The sequence below is a fragment of the Ceratotherium simum genome, chromosome 24 (assembly GCF_057802395.1).
Source record: "Ceratotherium simum simum isolate JZ-2026a chromosome 24, ASM5780239v1, whole genome shotgun sequence".
In the NCBI taxonomy this organism is placed as follows: Eukaryota; Metazoa; Chordata; class Mammalia; order Perissodactyla; family Rhinocerotidae; genus Ceratotherium; species Ceratotherium simum.
Genome location: NC_141923.1, coordinates 34,663,595 through 34,685,064, shown reverse-complemented (window position 1 = coordinate 34,685,064; position 21,470 = coordinate 34,663,595). Strand labels below are relative to the sequence as shown.

General features: G+C 42.8%; 1 protein-coding gene across 3 annotated transcripts in view; it reads left to right on the top strand.

Annotated features, from left to right (window-relative positions):
- RAD51B (RAD51 paralog B) overlaps nucleotides 1-21,470 on the top strand; it is a 579,835-nt gene that overhangs the window by 525,588 nt on the left and 32,777 nt on the right. For all 3 annotated transcript variants that reach the window (XM_087448333.1, XM_087448336.1, XM_087448335.1), the window contains exon 9: nucleotides 3,080-3,183. In XM_087448333.1, the coding sequence (XP_087304459.1) occupies nucleotides 3,080-3,183 (104 nt within the window). The remainder of the gene's footprint in view (nucleotides 1-3,079; nucleotides 3,184-21,470) is intronic.

The following is a 21,470-nucleotide window of genomic DNA, read 5'->3' as shown; positions in this document are numbered from 1 at the left end:
GTGGTGCTAAAATTCATTATGGTCAGGCCTGCAGTTCTTGTGGTTGAAAATGGAGGACAGGTGCTGAGGCAGGTCAGAGGTTGAGACAAAGGCTTGGAAATCATCCACATGGGGGTGTCATCCTTGTCAACAGTGAGGCCATGCCATATGGAGCAGACATTGCAAGCTTGTTGAGAATGAGTTCATCTGGCTCATAAGCATGTTTATTTGTGTGTTTTAAAAAATTTAAAAATTAAGCCAACACTTTAAAATCACATTCTTAACATGTTGATTTCTGGGTTCTCTTTTAAAAATCAAAAGATGTGGCTAATTATGAGTTTGTATTGCCACATGACAGCAACAGCTGGAGCGGGACAGGGGCTGTCCCCTTGAGACTGTGGATAAATTTTCTAATTCTCCTCAGTCTCCACAACTCCCTATCATCTCCTAACACTTAAGATTAAATAAAAAAAGTAGATTAATGGTTGCCCATGGCTGGGAGGCAGGAAAGAGAGGCTGGAGGCTTATGGCTAAGGGAGATGGGGTTTCTTTTTGGGGTGATGAAATGTTCTAAAGTTGATTGTGGTGATGGTTGAACAACTCTGTGGAAATGGTAAAAGCCATTGAACTGTACACTTTCAATGGGTGAATAGGTGAATTATCTCAATAAAGCTGCTTTTTAAAAATGCAAAAAAAGAAAAAGAAAAATCAGTAGCTATTGCCCTTGCAATGTCAGTTTTTTTATAGCAGAAAATATTTCTCTGTTCATGTGCCTCTTTCAAAAAGGGGAATATAAGGGGGGCTGGCCCCGTGGTGCAGCGGTTAAGTTCGCGCACTCCTGCTTCAGCGGCCCGGGGTTTGCAGGTTCGAATCCTGGGCACAGACCTACACACCACTTATCAAGCCATGCTGTGGTGGCGTCCCATATAAAGGAGAGGAATATGGGCACAAATTTAGCCCAGGACCAATCTTCCTCAGCAGAAAAAGGAAGATTGGCAACAGATATTAGCTCAGGGCTAATCTTCCTCAAAAAAAAAGGGGGAAAATGAAAGACAGAGAGGATTACACATTTCAAGCAAAATGGAAGAGAGTACATCTCTTTGTGGTCGTAAAGAATTTCAACATGTTAAAATGTAAACTGGCCTCTTCATTAATGTACATTACCTTCCTAGACACTGGAGTCATTTGGGTGTGAGACAGGAAAACTTGGGTCATGGCCAGCTCCCTGAGGTCCACCACAACTAAGAAGATAGGGAGAAGAGAAGCAGAGAAGGGAAAGGATCAATCAACGTGGTACAAGGGGAAGCAGAAGAGGCCAGTATATTGGAGGCCAAAGGAGAGGGAAGCTTTATCAACTGCTGACAGAAGGTCAAGGAGGATGGGGACAGAGAAGTCAGGAGGTTACCGGAGACCATCCGGTGAGGGAGCTTAGAGGGATATAGGTGCAGATGGTGAAGTGCCCAGAAGGCATTGTTCAGGAGTTAGTATTTTATCCTCAGGCACAGAAAACTGCCAAAGAATTTTAAGGGAGTGATGTGATCAGATCAGTACACTGTAGATTATTTGTTTTCACATTAATTTGTGTTATGTTTTGAACTGTGTGCATAATGAACGAAAGTCTCCCTGAGTTTTATTCTTTTCTATGCCAAATTCTCCTTCAGTCTGAGTTCTCGGGCTTGTTGAGGCCCCAGCTGTTGATTTCCGTCCAATTCATTCCTGCACCTGCTTAACCAGAGAACATATGTGGTTGGTGTTATCTCCCCCGGGGTTCTCAGCCTCAGCACTGTTATATTTTGGGCTGGATAACTCTTTGTTGTGGGGGGCTGTCCTTTGCATTACAGGATATTGAGAAGCATCACTGGCTTCTACCCTCTAAATGCCAGTGCACTCCCACTTCAACATTGCCAACAAAATCACTTCCAGCCTAGAACCACTGAACCACATTCATCTGTTGTAGTGTTTGGGCCCAGGAGCTTAAGGCCATGCAAAGTTGGTAGACCACCCTGAAAGATGTCTGGCCCAGAAAAAGAGGACCAATTCCTACTCCATACTGAGGGGTGAAAATCAGATGATGCAGTGAGAAGGTAATGATGAGAAACTCAAGGCCTCATTTTGTTTTAGCCAATTCAATAGACTTCAACCTCTCTGTACTTAGTCTCCTCGTTGAAAAGAGATGGCATCTTGAGGATACAAGGCAAACCCACTGTGCCCTCTATGGCTAGGATTCATCCCATGGCCCAGGGCCAAAATTGGCACAGGAGTTTGGAGGAGACCTCAGAACGTGCTAGATGTGATAGTGAGGGCTGGCTTCTAAGTGGTGGGACTTGCAAGCTTGCCTCTAAGGAGGTGGAAGAGGAGGGGAGCAGGAATGGTTTCCCCCTGGTGATGTCAAGAGGGCTCAATGAAGCTCTGAAGGTGTAAGATAGTAGCTGAAGTGCAACGTGGGTAGACTAGAAGCTCAGATAAAGTTTACTTCAGATCCTCCATCATATAGGAAAGTCTTAGAAAGTAAAAGAATGTTTCTCTTGGGATAAGGATGTCTAATACAAATTGGTATCAAATGGTGAGATCTTCCAGATTCCTCTTCTGGGTGTGTGTATGTGTGCAGGGGTTGGAAGGGCAAAGGAATTTTATATGCATATGCAACCATTTCTATATTGATAAGGAAAATTGAATTAAGACTCTTATCAAGCTAAAAAAGTCTTACAACTCTATTAAACTAAGACTGTTTCATAACTGGCTTTTATTCGATGTAGTAGCATTATGCCTTTCTGCCATGGATATTGAGTGACTTGATTTAGTATGAGCAATGGCTCCAAGCTGCCTTGCAATGCAATCTCTTATTGATAGATAACTCTGTTATCTTTTAGCCCAGTGGTGGTCATTTACACTGAGGCTGAAGGAAACTCATGCTGGGTTTTATTTTTAGCCTCATATTCCTTAACCTCTCTCCTTCTTCTCTAATTCATCAAATTTTGTGGTAATAAACTGAGCCCCTGAGTACTCTCTTGAGCAATGAGCAATGACTGGACTTTTGTATAAATGAAACACCATTATAAGAAAGGGCACCCATAATCATGGTTTTGCCGTTTCATTTCAGGTACTTCTGGGTCCAGCTGTGTGACAGCTGCACTAGGAAACACCTGGAGTCACAGTGTGAACACCCGGCTGATTCTCCAGTACCTTGGCTCAGAGAGAAGACAGGTGAGTGCTTTAACAATGTTGTCTGACTGTCAAGGTCAGAGAACAAGATGTCCCTAGCAGTCTGAGTGTTCACCTTCTGAAAGCATTGGCTGCGTTGTCTCTCCTGGGCCAACACAGTCAAGAAGTAGGTAAAGAAATCAGAATCCCTGCCGGCCCCAACAGCAGTTATAATAAAGTGGGGAGACCAGTCACACACAGGAAAAAATATGTAAGAATAGACACCAGAGAGTTAGCATGCCTCCTGATATTTGTCAATATCTTGTAGGTGAACAGAGTCCACACCGCTAGGGAATCTCAAACTCTCCATCTCTGAAGAGTGGTTTCACTTAGCTGGTGTTTGTTGAGGACTAGAAAATTTGTGTACAAATTAAATAGTGATAGTGCTTTTTCTTGAGGTTAGTATGCTTTGAAAGCCTTAGGCCAGACAGATCCTAACAAGTGAATAAACTATTCCCCAGATCTAAGGTAAAGTTATAGGTGTTGCTAGAGAAACCTCCAAAAGGATGATGATTCTCTCAGAGCTCCCTATTTATGGTTTCTATCCTGGCTTCCAGTGAGAATTCTCCCCTTCCATCCAGACAGGTTGCTTTCTACCCCCTTCTTAATCTTCCCTCCCTCTCCAAAGAAAGGGACACCACAGTCTGATGCCTTTGGTAAAATGTTTCATAATTAGGAAATTTATTTTTCGTGATATCTAACCTCAACTTTATCCTGCTGCGTGGACCATGTTCTACCACAACCTCTCCTGCAAGCAGGAGCAGGAAGAAAAGTGTGATTATTCTGACTTGTTGGCTGGGGCAGAATTCAGAACCCAGATTTGCCCATCTTGCTAAACATATAACAAATCCAAACTATAATTAAAGAGGCACAAAATATCATGCTGGTGGTCCTTTCTGGAGGAGGTGCTGGGGAGAAAGTTGTTGCCCTTTACCTACATTAGGTAAATTGGCTCTTTTTCAAGAGTTGGGAATCATCAAAAACAGACATGAGCCTTTGCCTCTTTCAGACATAACTTTCCGAGTGCCGTTGGTTACAGACTAGAAGATTCTTCTTGGTTTGCTTAGGACTGTGTAAATAACATTCCAGCTTGGTGATTGAGTCAGCCATGATCTGAGAAGATGGAGCTGCTTGTTTTCATTTAGGGGAACATTCTTGAGTTTTCAGGCCCTGGCGTGCTCATTACCTCAGTGATGCCTTTTCCCTGATGATTCAAGTATCCTGGGTTCTGAATCCATGACTTCTCTTTTCAGTGGAACGCATCCAAAAATATTCCTATAGAACCTAATGACCTTTGGCTTGTACCCTAGGTTGTAAATTATGTTAAATAAACCCTGTTTGCAGCCATCAGGGATATCATTAAGGATAGTCAAGCACTACTACCTAACCTCTAATTTGAGGAAGCAAAATTCCTTGTGAATCCATTCATTTTCATGGACCCTTAACCCCACTCCTTGAAACTTGTAGTTTATCTCTGTTTTAGATTTTAGATGGCACACACTGATTTTATGATTCAGTCTGCTATATATAGTATCATGGATTTCAGGCTTCCGGATCCTAATTTTGCTAATCCAAGTTAGCATTTATTAGTAAACAAAGAAGTTAGAGCCACATTTTTTTCCTTTTATTTTAAGAAATTAACCGGTCATTTCCATTTTGTCAGTGTCAACAGGAACTAGCTGGTAGGACAAATGCTATTATTTTGTGTCTCTTTGGTGACAGGAGGATTTTGGTGACTGTTGGTTCTTGGCTCATAAGGTCAAATGCAGGCCGCTGGTCACGAGAAGAACCAGGAGCAAAGCGTGGATGGATCAGTGACAGTTTATCAACTCATATCCTATTAGACGAATCAGTAGTGTTATCTTAATCTACAAAGGACAACTTGCTATTATCATTAATAATCAATCAAGAGCAGAGTTAAGTGCCTTTGAATTATGTTTTCAATCAGTAATTAGAAATTAAAGTAAAGTATGACCAGTGTTAAAATGGCCAACCCAGGCAAAAGAACTTACATTTAACTAGTCAATGGAAACGTGCATGCCTTTTGGGACCAGTTGTTAAATTTGTGGCCTAATAACTATGATAAAGTTTGATATAGAAAACATGTTTCTATCTGATGCCTTATCTTGCCTTAGCAGAGGGTGCACTTCGTGATTCTTTGAGCCTTTCCTGTGGTCTCACTCCATGACAAAGTAGAGAAGCCAGATGAAGATAAACCTTTTCTGGGATATGTGCACAAGACAATACTTTAAAGCTAGTCTTTAAGGTAATTGCTCTGAATAATACTTCCTTATAACACTACTTAGTAGGAGAACATGCCTGAATCATTCTAGGGTAGGCAGACCTATGAAACACCAGCCACTAGGAGAGCATATACCAGGTATAGCTTCTTCTTTTTTTCCCCACTGCACAAGCAGAGGCCACTACACCAAGGGATCAAGGTTATGGAATGAGGATTACATTTTATCCCGTTTCTATGACATTGAACTCTACACCAGGGCTTTTGAATACGAGTCTTTTGAATACTTAGTCTGAGATCACAGGGCTGGAAGGGTGTCAGGTCAAGCTGAGCAGATCTGCGAGCCGATTAACCCAAGAGCTGAATTGTATAGTTCAAGGGAAGGAGTCCTCCCTGGCTGATTATTTTCTTTACACCCTGGAAACTTTGTGAAATTATATAACCAAGAAAGAAATCTCCTTATCAGGGCACAATCCAAGTTAATTCTCTTGTTTATTCTGCTTCAGTGTTTGCAAAAACCCTCTTAAGAAGCTGGGAAACATTTTCTTTTGGACTAATTTAGCTTTTTTTCCATTTGACTTTTATTTATTCTTTTCCTACTCTGCTTCAATCCTACCCCACCCTTTTTGCAACATTTTTATTCTTACCAAAGACATGTCCTTAGAGTACAATTAAGATGGCCTCTACTAGTTTTTTGTTTGTTTTTTGTTAATAATCAAAAATATGTTTTGGTCCACCATATGCATGGCGTGGGGGTGCAAAGAAGTAGAAGACACAGTCCTACTTTCAAGGTTCTTCTGATCTAGTGTGGGCGATGATATATATATATACACTCATGAATAACCAAACTGCAGTGCAGAGTTAAAGAGCAAACTGCTACTGAGGTCCTGTCACAAGGCAATGTTTGATTTGTTACCTAATAAGCGCTTAAAACAGTAACTGTGAATCCAAAGGAAGGTAAACTCATCAGAGGCACGTTAGTCTTTTCAGGAGGAGGTGAGACTCGAGTATCACTTTAAACCAGTGTTTCTCAAGTCTGGCTGCACTTGAGACGCATCACAAGAGCATTCACAAAATACCAACACCCCAACCAATTGAATCAAAATCTCTGCCGGTGGGGCCGGGCATCAGTGTTTATTTGTAAAGCTCCCGCAAGTGATTCTACTGTACAGCCAAGGTTGCAAACCTCTTCCTTAAATAGATAAAATTAGGTTATTAAGAAAGAAAAGGGGAGATGTTGGGGTGAGGGAGAGCAGCAAAAGGAGAAATACAGGAGGGCAAGTCACATGTTCAGGAGACACAGGTTGGGTTTTGCCTTGTAACAAGCAGAGGGTTTGTGCACTCACTCATTTACAAACCTTTATTTAATCACCTCTTCTCTGCTAGTTACTGTGTAAGATGCTAGAGATCCAAAATATGAGTAAGTTCATACCTGTCGTTGTTCACAATCTACCTGAGGAAACAGATAAATATGTAAACAGTACGTGCTGTTCGAGCATCATGAGTTAAGTGAGTGCAGAGGCAATGGGGGATCCTCCTGCAAGGGAAGGTTCTGTGGCGATTAATGAGGCAGCAGCATGCAGAATGGATTGGCTGAGGCCTTCCTCTGCGAAGCTCTCCCAGTGACCAGGTGCATTGTAATGAGGGACTGGAAAAGCTAGAGTGAGGGTGGTTATACTCGAAAGAATGATGAAAAAACTTGATGAATTATTCATACTGTTTCTGACCAAATCCTCATGTCTGTTCCTACAAACCACATATGGGATTATATAAATTTTTAAGTGCCCTGGAAGGAGTAATGAAGTAAATTAATCCCAACTAAGCTTCACACTCCCTTGATGAAATAAATATTATGACTCTCTTATTTCAACAAATTGGAAAGAGGTGACTTTCATATAGGCGGTTTATTTAAATAGACTTTATAATAATATTTTCATCTTCTATTTAGAAGGCACTCTGAAGTTACAGAACACTTGAGGAAAGAGCCTAAAGAACCCAGCAAATTGTTAACAGTGCCAGTAATAGTCCTCAAGCTCCTGATCCTTACGTAGGCTTTTCTTAAAGTCTCAGGTTGTTTTGCATTTTGGAAGTATTCAGTGTTTCCTTTCTGGTGATATCATTCTTCTTTCAGGGTCCATTTTGTATTTTAAAAGACTCAAACACCATCACTGTGAAGGCTTCTGACCCCTCAGCCTTAATCAGCCCATCTTCCCTCAGTCTTGCCCACCTAGCACTTGTCTCTATTCTTGCACAAGTTGAGACCTGAATTATGAGCCCCCGAGGGCTGTCACTGAATCTTACCTGTGTACCCTCAGAGGCAAGGACAGTGCTTGACACTTACACATTCAATACATTTATTTTGAAAGAGAGAAAGAAACAAACAAATTCCTTGTATTTATACATGAACCCAGTCTTGAAGAAGAAGGTCATACTGCTTATCTAGAATCACTCTTCCCCATATGGGTTGAGTTTTGCAGTTTAATAGTTCCTTTAACGTATTGGTAATTGTCAGTTAAAAAGATTAGCGTCAAACCTTGACAATTACAAGCAGATATTTCTATAGAAATACTATAAGAATACTGAATATAGAAATATCTTTTTGCAGAACCAGCCTGCTGGGGGCTATGGGAGAGTGGAAGCCAGGCTTCCCTTGAACTCCTAGTTGGAATTCCTTTGTGTAAGCAAGCCAGAGCCCTAAACACAGACCCGCGGAGTGAGGGAGGGATTCTGCAGCTGCTTTCAGGGAACAGGCAGCATGGGGACTTCTGCTGAGGGGAAGGGTAAGAAATCTTTGTTGCCATCTTCCACAAGTCTTAAGTTCTCCTCTCCGTGGTTGGAAAGGTTCAATGGAGGACTGAATAGCTGAAGAGATGATTTTTCTCCCAATAAGCTGATTCTCCCAATAAGTAGATTTGGGGCAAGAAAGTCAGGCATATATCTACATTCACCCAAAGAAAGACACTGGAGGTCATGTTTCACCTGATGTAAGTGGTAGTTTTATGTCTTCCTCCTCCAAGATTCCTCCAAAGAGGAATTCAGGCTTAGTTGCCCTCACTCAAAAATGAACTCTCTCCCTTTGTAAAATGGTTCCAGGTCATCGTGTTTGTTCTCTGGTTTTCTACCCCAGCTCCTCTGCTGTTTTTAGACAAGGAGACTTTTTTTTTGTGACTGGATCCAGCCAGAGGAGAAGTTTGGCTGTGCTGCAGGGGTGGGAGAAATTTCTTTTCAAGCATAAATATCTGCAGAAATAGCAAAGGGAACATAGAATCCCAGCCAAGTACATTGCCTTGGGTATAAATGTTCCCTCCCTTTTCAGAGCTGCTCAAGTGTGAAATCTAAGCCCCAGCTCACACTCCTCCACCAGAAATGCTGTAACAGGTATTGAGCAGATTAGGAAAATGTGTAAAAGGGGAACCCAGAATGGTGGCTTTTAAAAGGATCCTTTTTCTCGGGTCACCAGGCAAATGTATTAAAATCTGAGGAAACTCTACCTGAAAGTATGCAGTAACAGCAAATGAATACAGTGAGCTGAGATTCATGGAGCTAGAGAGGGCTCCATCTGAGAAAGGACAACACAGATACCCAAGTGAACACCTCCTGTTTCTATCTTCACATTACAGACAAGAATATCAGTATCTTCCCCACCACCTACCAAAAAACAAACTCCAGGGGACTCTCTCTGAAAAAAAATCAATACTTCTGAATGGGCTCAAGTGAAGAAAACTTTCCCTTAAAGAGGTTCCATTGGAAACTGCCAGTTAAAAAATCATCAGTTTTTTATCAGTAATCAGTACAGTTGCTCCCTGCCTCTGATGGGGGTTTCCCTTTCTGGTGCTTTGATTGTGACAGACCACGTACCTTTGCTGAGGGGGAGAGTCAGTTTTTCCTAGGAGATTTTGAGCCACAAGGGGTCAATAAAAGTTCAAATCAAAATCAAAACAAGGGTAGGGGAAGCACCATGGAGTTCTAAATGTCATTTTTTATCAAGAAGACTTGTAAAATTAAGTGTTACCACCATTTCAAAAAGGAAAGGTACTTTAACACCAAAAAGTAGAAAAGATATATTTGTGAATAAAGAATACTACTGTAAATTGAATATTTGTTTTCATGGAAGACAGTACATGTCCTCATTTCTCTCTTTGAGGAGCATGATCTCTGACCATCAGGGCTGAATGATTGGTCGGCCACAGAGTGTTTAGGTGACTTCCGCTTTAATGAGCTACTCATCTCACCAGATTTTATCACCTCTCTCATTCTCCTCCGGCTCTGACTAGTTTTATTTTTACACACAGTCTGATACCAAATCCCCTTATGCGGTGACCCTCCCAGCTCTAACTTGCTAAGTGAACCTGCGCAAATATGTGAATGAGAGATTTCTAGAGAAATCTCAGCTGTTGCAGGAAGTAGAAGAGACACAGGGCTTTGGAACCAAACTGAAGACCTTGTTGTCAGGCAAGGGAAGAAAAGTGTTTTCAGTTGGGAAACAACATAGGAAACAGCTACGAGATCTCTTGGACAAGGCGGTGACCTGAGAGTCAAGGACGCTGAAATTTATTTGGCTCATTTGAGAATGAAGGTTGGACAGGATGTTGTATTTTAGCCTTGGTTGGTTAGCTGTGACTGAGAAGAAAATAGGGCAATATCTCTGGTTAGGAAAAGCAAAGGGGAGAGAAGGGTTAAATAGCTACATAAACTGTGAACTGATTTACAAATGAACCAGCATTTTCACTGGAACAAAAGCATTTAGAATGTGACCGTGTCGCATCTGAGATGCCTTCTAGACATCATCTTATCCAGTGATTCTCACCTACAGTGAGCCTATGAATCACAGGTGTTAGCAATGAAGATTCCCAGGCCCCACTCCCAGTGACCATTCAGCGAGGGCAAGCACTTCCGGGGATTCTCACAGGGGTGGTCCTCAGACCCGTGCTCTATTCTAGCCCCTTCATTTTACAGACAGGGGTAAGCAATTGAGGTGAAGTGACTTATTCAGGGTCACACAACCAGTAAGTAGCAGAAATGCAACTGGAATTAAATTCTCCCAATTCCTAATCTGTTGCTGTTTTCACTTTACTGTGCTGACTTTAGTAGGAACACTCTGGGCAAAAGAGTCCCCTAGCCCAAATTACTGGGTTTGCAGGCGATGTGATATTTATATCCTCTGGGACTTTCAGTGGTTCATAAAAATGTTCTACAGAACTCTACAGAAAAATATTTTTAAAAGGCACCATCCTACCCCACATTGCTCTGAGTTACCAGATAAAAGTCAGCATTTTAAATTCTTGGGCCCAAACGTGAATAAGTGGCGTTTTCCAAGTTGAACTTCACAATGAGCACAAACTTCCCAGCAGAATGACTTTTCTTATAGACAACATCCTGCAAATAGGGCTGACTTCTCTGCCTCTCTCCTGCAAATGGTCATTTGTGCCCACAGAGGGTCACCCTTAAATCTTGAGCTTCCCGTCACCTATCTTCATAGGCTAAAAGTGTGCCATGGTTTGGGAAACCTGGCGTTTTCTTGTCTTCTCAGCTTGGGAGAAGCTTTGTGATTATCATATTTTGAGTCTTTGCATCTTTATTTTGAAAAATCAGAGTGGAATAGAGGAAAGGAGGTAGGAGGCAGCCTGGGTAGAAACCCATTTCCTGCAATCCAAAGGTCCCATAGTTTGGTAGTGAAGAGCATCCTTGCTTAGTTCCAGTGCTCCGAGCAACACTAATGTAAAGCCCTCTTTATTGTCTGGGGATGGAAGTGGGTTGGCCTCCATTGAGTACCTATGGTTGCAGGCATCACATTTGATCTTTTTACGTGCATTATTTCTGTTAACCCCACAAGAACACTTCAGCGTAGATCTTGTCATCTCCCTTCTTGCAAATAGAGAAACTGAGCTAAGAGGATAAATAACTTGTTAGTATCAAGATTTGAAACCAAGTTTGTATAACTTCAGAGCCTAAGTTCTTTTTGCTATACCATGTTCTCTGAGATGTAGACATTTTTTTAAAATTTAGGAATAAAATGAGGTGCTGGAAAATGAAGCCTTGACTTAGTGATGATTCTTTTGGCTTGCAACGAATGGTCCTTATTATCTTTCTCTCCGATTTTTCCCCAAGTATGACTGGGTCTAGAATGTCATTTAGCTTATCTCTAAAGCTTACTGAATACATATTAGAACAGTACCTCCCACGCTGGGGCAGGGACATTAGGAAGGAGAAGATGAGCTGCTCCTTACTTTTTTCTATTGCTCTTGCCATTATTTGGTTTAGAAATACTCCTGGCATGTGACTGTGATTCAGAAATGCTCCTTGCCCTGTCTGTGTGTGTGATTTGAAAAACACAGCTTGTCACACATGTGGCTGAAGCAGATCCAGCTTGGAGAATTCATCGTCTGGTTGCTGTTGCCTGGGGAGTATGTCTGCCAAGGTGGTGCATGGCCTGAACCCGTGGCCTCTGCTTCTCTCCAGGGGTTCACTGTGGCTGAGAGGGTCACAACACCGTACAATGCTGGTTTGCATTTCAACTTGATTGGGGAGTAGGTGGGGTCGGGCTTCAGGCCCTGCTAAAACCTCAGTAGCTCATGAAACTAGGTGTAGGGGGATGGGAAGCAGACAAGGGATTCACGTGGTGGAGGTGTGAGGGAAAAAGAATCAAATATGTCTCTAGCATTCAGTTTGAATTTATATAAGTCTGATTATATTACCATAACATTTTATGATATGCTAAACATTATCTAATACATGATTGGTTGTCAACTGCAATATAAATCATTGAGCTTTCCTGATTGCTGCTGCTCTAAGTAATTTGGAATTTTCTGTTCCCATAGAGTTGACATACTCACTCTTTCCTTCCCTCAACCTTCCTCTTACCCTCTTGCCCCTCTCTCCACACTCCCTCCACCCCCCTGCCCCAACCTCAATAACCTTCCCTGGATTTTTAAATCAGTCAGTGGCTCCTGGCAACTGCCTTAGAGTTCAAATGTTTGAAGCAGAGATTTTTCCAAAGAGGGTCTCTTTCTGCAAGTTTCCCTTCTTGGCTTGGCAGAGCTTAAGAGTTCTGGCATCTAGGACAAAGAGCATGTGTGCAAGAGTCTTGGGCCCTTGTTTTATTGTTACCACAGGGACTATGATTTTGAGAACACCTTTAGAGAGCCAAGCTACAGTGGCTGCACTCCACTGCCTACCTTCCGAATCCTCCACTCAGAATTGGCAATGAGAGATTGAGCTGGGATTATGATCCATGACTCCAAGTAACAGAATTCTCTGAGTGTCACGCCTCCAGAAAGAGCCACATCATTATAAACCTTAAAAAGTTAGGACTGAGGCACCTGGTATATCTGGGTGGGACTGAGAACAAGTCATGCAAAGCCCCCACAGCCCTGGCTTTCTGATTGCTTTACTCTGTCAACCCAACCATTTACTGAGAGTTTTCCTTTGTGCCAGTCACTCTGCTAAGTGCTTTGTGGGCATTTTCTTCTTCAAGCCTCACAACTACCCTATGGGATAGTTATTACTAGGTATACTTCATAGAGGAGTACACTGACGTTTATAGAGCTTTAAAAAATTGCTCTGAATCACATGGCTTCTAAGGGTTCCCCCCAACCCATACACAAACATACACTCCCACCCCTACATCCCTGAGTTCTTAACCATTATCCTATACTGAGTCCCATGTTAATGTAAGATTATTCATGCCCGCTGCTTGGAATTAATTACAGAAAATTTCTCCATTCAACCACTGTGGTGTGGCCACCTTCAGTGGTTATTTTAGGTGGAATGCTCCCCTTAAAGAGTAGAATGAGTCATTGCCCTGAGAGAGCTTTTTCTATCTCTGTTAAATAATCATCAGTTGTTTCCTATAACAATGCGGCTCTGTGTGGCAACAGAACACTCTTGAGGAAGAATGAGCTCCATGGGACACGATCCTCTGAATCTTACCATCCAGTCAGGGGAAGTCCTGGCCATTCCTCTCTCAACTTCCAAGTTCTGGCCTTTCCAGCCAGCATCTTTTCCATGTTCTGGGTTTGGCTTCAATATTCTGCTTTTTATTGTCCAAGCAGAAAGAGAGAGTCTCTGTGGAGTCTTGCCCATGGTGGGGACAGACCTGTGCCCACCTGTCCCTGGTCTCCTCCAATGAGAACCTGCAGGACCCAAGAGGTACAGTGATGCACCCAGAGGAGATGTCCCTTCCCTCATGGATGATATAGAATGACATATAAATGATACTATCCCTTTACTCTTTCCTTGTAAAGTCACTTTCCCCAAATAGTAATCAATTTCATGGTTTACTTTTAAATCCTTTCTGAGTTGTCTATTCTTCTCTGAAAGTATTACCCCAGCACCCTAATGAAGATTTAGTCAATGCTACTGGAATGGAAACCTCTGGCAGTTCTATATTCTCTTACATGTGCCTCCTTAAGACACAGAGCTTCAGCAGATCCGATGTGGCCTCTAACCTTTCAATGGCAGCGCTGATTCCAAGCTCTTCTCTCTTATTTGTAGCTAGTTATACAGTTCTCTCCAGACACACTGTCCTGTACGGGCCATGTGTTGGAATGTTAGGCTCTTCTTTGTGACCATCTCCACTTCCTACTTGTGACTCCATTCCGACACTAGCTTTGCCTTTTTTACTTCCCCCCTCTTCTCATTAAGACCTTGCTCCAAGATCCTTGTGTCTGGCTCTGCTGAGAGTCTGTCAGCATTTGATCTCATTGACTCGAGAAGGCCAGTCCTTCTCAGGAACCAGCCTATAATCTCAGTTTAAATTAAACAGGAGGCATTTCTACCAAAGGCTTCATTTGTCACTAGGACCCCTGTGCATCGGGGGTCTCATTATGTGTTGTGGTTGTCCAAAGGCCAAGTATTTTCAAAGAAAACCCACTGAGACAAGTTAGCTGAGTGACTGCCATAACATCTGTGAAGTCTTGGTCGTGTTTTTGATCTCCTAAAAATCGAATATTTTTCCTCAATTAAGAAAAGGTATACATTACAGCTTAAAATCTTTAGCAATAAATCTTCTAGAGACAGTAGTTGTAATAACAGTCTTTTGTGTGTGCTCTAACCATAGACATGGATCCTCTTATAACTGTTCTATTTTTATCTAGACTAGACCATTAAGTATTCTTTGTGTTGGACACTCCCTTTTCCTTCCCTCCTTCCCTACTCTTTTTCTTCCTTCAGATCTTTTCTGGGTAGATATGTGTGCCAGACACTGGGAATATGAAGTCAAATAAAGCCCAGTTTCCTGCCTTGAAGAACCACAGTAGCAGAGGGTGAACACCTAGTAGAGGGAGACAGATATGTAAATACATACAAGAAGTTATTGAGGGAACTGCAGCAGAGTACACGATGAACATCAATATTGGGGTGGTCAGAACTTTCAGCAGGGAAGGCAAGGTCAGGGAAGGATTCAGAGGAGAGTAAAATGTTTGAGATAAGACTTGAAAGGTGTATCAGTGTTTGCCAGGTAGATGGGGAAGGAGGCTGAGGAAGCTATATGAACAAAGGCTCCGAGGCGGGAACTGCAAATAGTCCTTCTTTAGTGCTCCTGGGGAGGGTAGGTGGGTGTCTGTACGATGGATGGGGGTAGGGGGAACATGGGACCTGTAGTTCAAGATAAAGCAAGGAAAAACAGAACAAACCAGACTTGATCCTGGAGGCTCTCAGAAACCCCACTGAGAGACTCCCAGCAGGGCTGTGAGGTCAGATTTGTACTTTACAAAGCCCTCTCGGGCAGGAGTTTGCCATACAGGTTTGGAGGGATTTGAAATAGGATGCAGAGAGATAAAGGCTTTCACCGAAGCTGTGGCCATTGAGATGGAGAAGAGGGAAGCACTATGAAATGGTAAGGAGGCAGAATCAACAGCATTTAAGCACAGAGAGAGAGGATCTAGAAGGAGGTTGGAAGGAGGGCTTGTTTCTGATGTAAGTGAGTAGATGAGGTTATCGCTCACTGCATGGACTAGTACAGTAGGACAACAGGCCTCGGACAGAGACGAGCTGGTCCTGCTCGGGACATGCATAGTTCCCTGCTTATGTGACAGTGTCGCTTCTTCCACTCTTCCGCCTAGACCTCAATGGCTGCCATCAGGATTTAGCTTGGAGATCAGAAGGGATTTCTTATAATTGTGCAGAATCTTGAAACAGAATTTTCTTTTCCCTGGGGCCGGCCCCATGGCCTAGTGGTTAAGTTTGGTGTGCTCTGCTCCGGTGGCCTGGATTCCCGAGTTTGGATCCTGGGCGTCGTCCTACACCACTGATCAGCCATGCTGTGGTGGCGACCCACATACGAAATAGAGGAAGATTGGCAGAGATATTAGCTCAGGGCTAATCTTCCTCAAGCAAAAAAAAAAAAACAGGAAGATTGGCAACAGATTTCAGCTCAGGGTGAATCTTCCTCAGCAAAAAAAAAAAAAAAAAAAATCTCTTCCTCCCAACCCCCCCCATCATGGCTTCCAGCCCATCATTCCCTTCTTCTTTACCCTCGATGCTGTTTCCTTCTTTTTGAAGCCTGGCTTCTATAAAGAGACAATTGTCATCAGAATGTATGAGAAACGAAGCTTGGAAACACCTGCTGCGGAAAGGGAAGGTGCAAACTATTTGCATTCAAGGCCTTGAGCTCAGGGAGGAAAGGGCCCTATGGATACCTGGGTCTCCTCTCCAGTGACTTGAAGCCCAGGGGTGTAGACTCAGTAACTAATTTGGAGAACTACCAGTTTAGGCTTCAAGGTTTTCTAAAAGATCCCCACCTACGAATTGGGAATCGGGAATCCCTGCCTTAGTGGGTCATGCCAGTCAATTGCTTCTTTGCTCTCAGATTCACTCCCTGCTTTTCCCCCACTCTCCTTGGTACCACAGGGAACGGACCTTGCAATCTGCGTTTCCCAGGCTCCCTTTCCCTTGATTCTGCTTAGTTTTGGGCCTGGGAGGGAGGATGAAGGGCAGAAGTATGGGAAAAATCATGTATTTCTGCCTCCCTCTCTCTGCTTCCAGTGGTGTCTCAGGGAGTAACACTAGATCCTCCTCCAGGATCCCTTTGTGGTCCCAGCTCCACAAAGAGCCAGAGTTGGGCAGCTCTAGCCTCTGGGCTCTAGTAACAGCACCTCTTCCTTTGTTCCTCGAGCCATAGGGATGGTGGTGGCTTCTTACTGTTGCTAATCTCTGGGTTGCCTCACTGTCCCCTATTTTCCTTTCAATTCTTCCAACACATTTGTGACTAGTTCCCCACATTAAATTTTCTCTCTTGAACTACCTGGGGAGAGTCCTGTTTTCTGATAGACCTGGACTCACATGGTCTACGTAAGTTCTCTGGTTGCCATGTGGTTAATATAAGACCCCAAATCTATTCTCCATTGCCCTGTTCCCCAAAGAGTTCCTCTGTCTACCGTGATTCTCCAGCCCTGAGAGTTGGGTTCCTGAGCTGGGCTGTCTTGGAGGGCATCCATTTTGTGCAGTGTATCCTGAATGGCATGAGAAAAGGAGCTCTCTTGGCCCAGTCTCCTTCCTGTGGGATTTTCCAAAACTTTCCAGATGCATCTAAGCTCAGGAAACATTTTAATGGCTGGAAATCATGCCTCGTGGGGGTTGGGGTTTGAAACCAACAGAACCTCTTCTAAAAGAGGTGTGTTGAAATGTTCCAGGGTCTGTACACACACATTCAGGCCCTGCCCCTCCCTTGTTGAAAGCATGGCAGGCTCCCATCCTTTAATGGGTTCACGTTGTAGAGGAGGAGTTGGCATTCTCGGAAAGCACTGATGACATGGAGCAGAAGAGCAGCTCCAAAGGCCAGAATTCTCTCCGGGAGGGAAAGGATGGTTAAGTGGTTAGCAATGTATTTAGATTCTAATCCAGACTTCACATCAGATTCTATAAAGAGATTTCTATAACTCCCTTCTTTGGCTAATAAGAATGGTTGTAATATTGACCTAAATCATAATAAATCTTTTTTAAGGTCACTGTTACTAACTCAATGAGTTGGAGCATTCTGAGATTCTTGTGAGGATAGGCATCATCCAACTGCAAGAATACATTATTGATTTTCTTCAAACAGGCTGTGGCTTTCACTTTGCTATGTTGCCTACATTTCATAGCAGCTTTCAGAAGGGACTCTGTTGGGGGATGAAGATTACTGTTGTCTTAAAGCATTCATCAAAGAAAAGCAGAAGTGGAGGAGCTGTACCTGTGTACCTTCTCAGATCCTTCAGCACTGGACCAAGAAATAGAAAGTAATCTTCATTTCTAGTCTGTGGGAGCAAAACCCCAGAAATTGCTAAGAGATTGTTACATGCTCCATCACTACAGGGAACAGCTGAAACTCTATCCTTTGGAGAATGACTCTGAATCCAGTCTCATATTGATTTATTTGGGCTGTGTCTAGCAAGTTCCCAAATTCTTTTAACACAGTAACCACTAACTAGGATACTTGTGTGGTTATTTGATGACGCACAGAGCTTTATAGACCTTGGGGTCAGGTATATGTTTTATATTAGAAGAGTAGGATTTTAATGAAAAGGAAGCAGGTGGTATGAACCAATGTGAATATAGTTTGTGGTGTCTCTGAAATGTCCAGCATTGGATGACATTGTTACTTTTTCCTTCTGACCAAGTGTCTTCCACTAGCCTACAAGGGAGCTAACGGAATGAATCACAGCCCCAGAAATAATATGGGGGGACTTTTCCATTTGAATGCATCAAAAATCTATGATGATATTTTTTATTCTTTCAGAGATTAAAATTAATTCAGGGATTCTGGCATATAATATACATACATAAGCCCACTGTCTCCGCCTCTATGTACCTAGAAAAAAGATTCTCCATTGTGAAAAAGATAATGATATTTTAGAATTAAGTTCTGGCTTTGTCTCTAGTTAGATATGTGATCTTGAGCAAGTGACTCTGAGTCATAGGCTCCTCTTTTTAAAAATAGTTAATGATAAAGAAGAAGCAGCAATGCCATGCTGTATCTCATTTACTATTTTGTACAATGGGAATATTGTTCCTCATTTATGGTAGGGCTTGCCACATCATTTGTTTGTGCTAGACCATAGGATACAACCCTGACACTCTGCTCAGTCAGTTGATGACTGCTCTTGTAATGTCTCTTGACTGGTGGTCGGAGGAATACCTCTTGGAATCCACCTGCAGAGCTTGTTAAAAATTCAGACTCCTGGGCCTTCCCGGACTAAATCAGCAGAGCTGGGGGTGGGCCTAGAAATCTGCATTTTTATACAATCTCCAGGTGATTCATAAGTACACTAAAGCCTGAGACCCACTGCCAACTGCCAGCACAGAGTACTCTGATGTGAGTTACTTTAACTCTCTTTACTCTTTTCATCCAGTCTGCAGGTCTTAGCTCAGGGCCTACTAGTGACTGGATGATTGGTCACACCCTTCCATCTCTGTAGGACTGTTTCCTTATTTATAAAATGAGGGCACTGGAGTATTAATCTCTAAGGAATCCTTAGGTTCTAACAGTCCATGAAAATAGTTCTCCAGTGACCAATAAGAGTTATTCAACCTACCTTAACTCCTGTTTGTTTATCTTCGGCGCCTACTATATGCTGGGAATTTTGAAACTTTTACAAATGTTTCATTTACTCTTTACAGTAACCTATGATATCAATACTATTATTATTCACACTTAATACTTAAGGAACTGAGGCTTGGAAAAGTCAAGTAACTTACCCGTCTACATTGTTAGTAAATGGAGCTGCAGTGCAGTAGGCTTGAACTGGGGTCATAACACGTGAAGAATTACCGGGGTTGCTGTGCCCCCAAAGCTTCCCAAGGCCTGAGGCTTGTCCAGTGTGCCACTCACTCACCCTGTGTTCCACTCTCCCAGCAAAGGAGGCTGGTTTTGGTTTTCTTGGATGTTTACTTGGCCTCTTGCTTAAGCATTTGCCTTTCCTACTCAATAATAGTGAAAAGACCAAAAAAAAAAAAAAAATCCCAGGCCTGGAAACACTTTGTTTCCTACAAAAAGAATATTTTGCAGCCAGCTCTGTGGTTGAAAGTATTTTTCCTGTGGTCTAGGGATGGGTTGGATCCCATCTCTTCCTGGCCAGTGTCTGAGAACTTAGCCCGTGGCTTCCCATCAAGTCAGCACACAGTACACTGTGTTTTTTAAATGAGTGTCTAGTGATGTTGAGTGTGTGCTCAAGTGGACGAATAGGTCTCTTTGGGTTCATAAGAATGTGTACGTGCACCTCAGGGCCTTCCAGGGCAGAGAGAACTTGGGAGTGGTTTTCCACATGCTGTACATATCAACATAGCTTTTAAGTTTTCATCACTCACACGACAACCAAACAAATTCAGATGCTGACAAAATGAGAGGAGAGTGATATGTGAGCCTTATGTGGATTTACAAGTAATCAGAAAGCCAAGGGAATCTGAGATTTTGACCTGTCACATTTCTTTCCATTTTCAAATATTCAAAACCAAGACATGGGGTTGGTTTTATTAGACGGCAGGGTGGTCTGATGGTAATGCAGAAAACGGGAATTCTGAGATCTGCCTCCCACCCGGCCGCTTGCAGAGTTCAGGACACTGACCTTTGCCTAGCCTTGCATAAGTCACGTCTTCTCAAGGACTGCATTTTCCTGTCTGAAAACATAAATTTGTTTTTTCTTTTAAAAAAGCTTTGTGCTTCAAAGAATAAAAGCTAGTAAGAGATGAATTTTGAGCCTTAAACGGAATTCACAGATAAGAAGTATTACTAGTGCTAGGTACCTTTTCTTTATTCATAATTTAGTATTTACTCATAATTTGAATGTTTCCGGTAAGACTGCAGTGTGTGATAATGCCTAGAACTTTTCAGCTTTCCTTCCTTTGCTCATGCTGGATTCTCTGCCTGGAATGCCCTTCCCTTGAAGAAATCCTACCTTCCCTTCATGGCCTGGCCTTGATGATACCATTTCTTTACGTTCTTCTCAGCCATCTTGAAAAATTGGCTCTCTGGCTTCCCATTGCACGTGGTTTTAAGTGCAGTTACCTGCTGCCCACTTCCCTGCCACAGGAGGTGTTCCACTAAATCAGAAGGCAGGGCTGACTCACTCCTGAAAGTCCCAGCTCAGTGCACAGAGCAGATGCCCAACGTGTATTTGTGGACTTAAATGAAATGAACTTCTCCGAAGATGACAAGCTACTATTTGTAATTTCAGAATTCTCTTGTGTAAGTCCTCTATGTAGCTTTCCATTTGGGGACATTTTTAGAATTCAAAGCACTATGGCGTCCTGGGAGAAAAGTTTTAGTCACTGGATTTGGGGCACCATTTTAAGAAACAAACAAATTCTAGGAGTGGAAAAGAGTTATGATTCCATTTGTTTGTACATTTTAGGGGAGGAAGATGTTAGGGAAGATTTGAAAAGCCATTGGAATAGAAATTAAGCCATCAGGAGTGCTTCATTCTAGAGGGGCAGGTGTTGAGGTAGAGGCAGATCCCATGCCCACATCGAGCGTTGGTGGTGTTGGCTGCAGGACTGCACCTACCCTGGGATGCAGAAACTGACCCATCCAAGTCAGCCCGTGGGAAAGAATGGCCAGAAGGAGATCAGAGTTCACCAGTGGGGAAAAGCTGGCATTTGCTCCATTTCGTCACACAGGACAGAGGAGCTCTTCTCACGGTAGGGTTTGCGGTGGGGTTGTGGTAGTGGTGGTGATTTTAGTAAACCAGTTTTCCGATGACGGGGATGTTTCTGTTTTTACCCTTAACAATGAGACAACAACCCAAATAACAGATCCCTCAGTACGGTGAAATGCCAAGGCTAAATGAACTGGTGGAACTTTGTGGCTTTGGCTCTTGGCTTACAGGCGTATCCATGCATTAGGGCCATGGCTTGGCAGTAGACAAAGCGGCTATGTGGGTCCTCAGGGAGCTCTCTGGCTCTGTGGCTTTCTTTGATATGCAATTGAACTTTGGCAAATTTCCTCTCAAGTCCCTGTTTATGAGATCCAGAAGTAGGCAGAGACCCTCATTATGGAGCCCAAAGCCAAGAGCAAACTAGAAATACAGGATGTCTTCCCACATTCACACTCAGCTTGCAGGTTAAAGAGCTGGCCCAC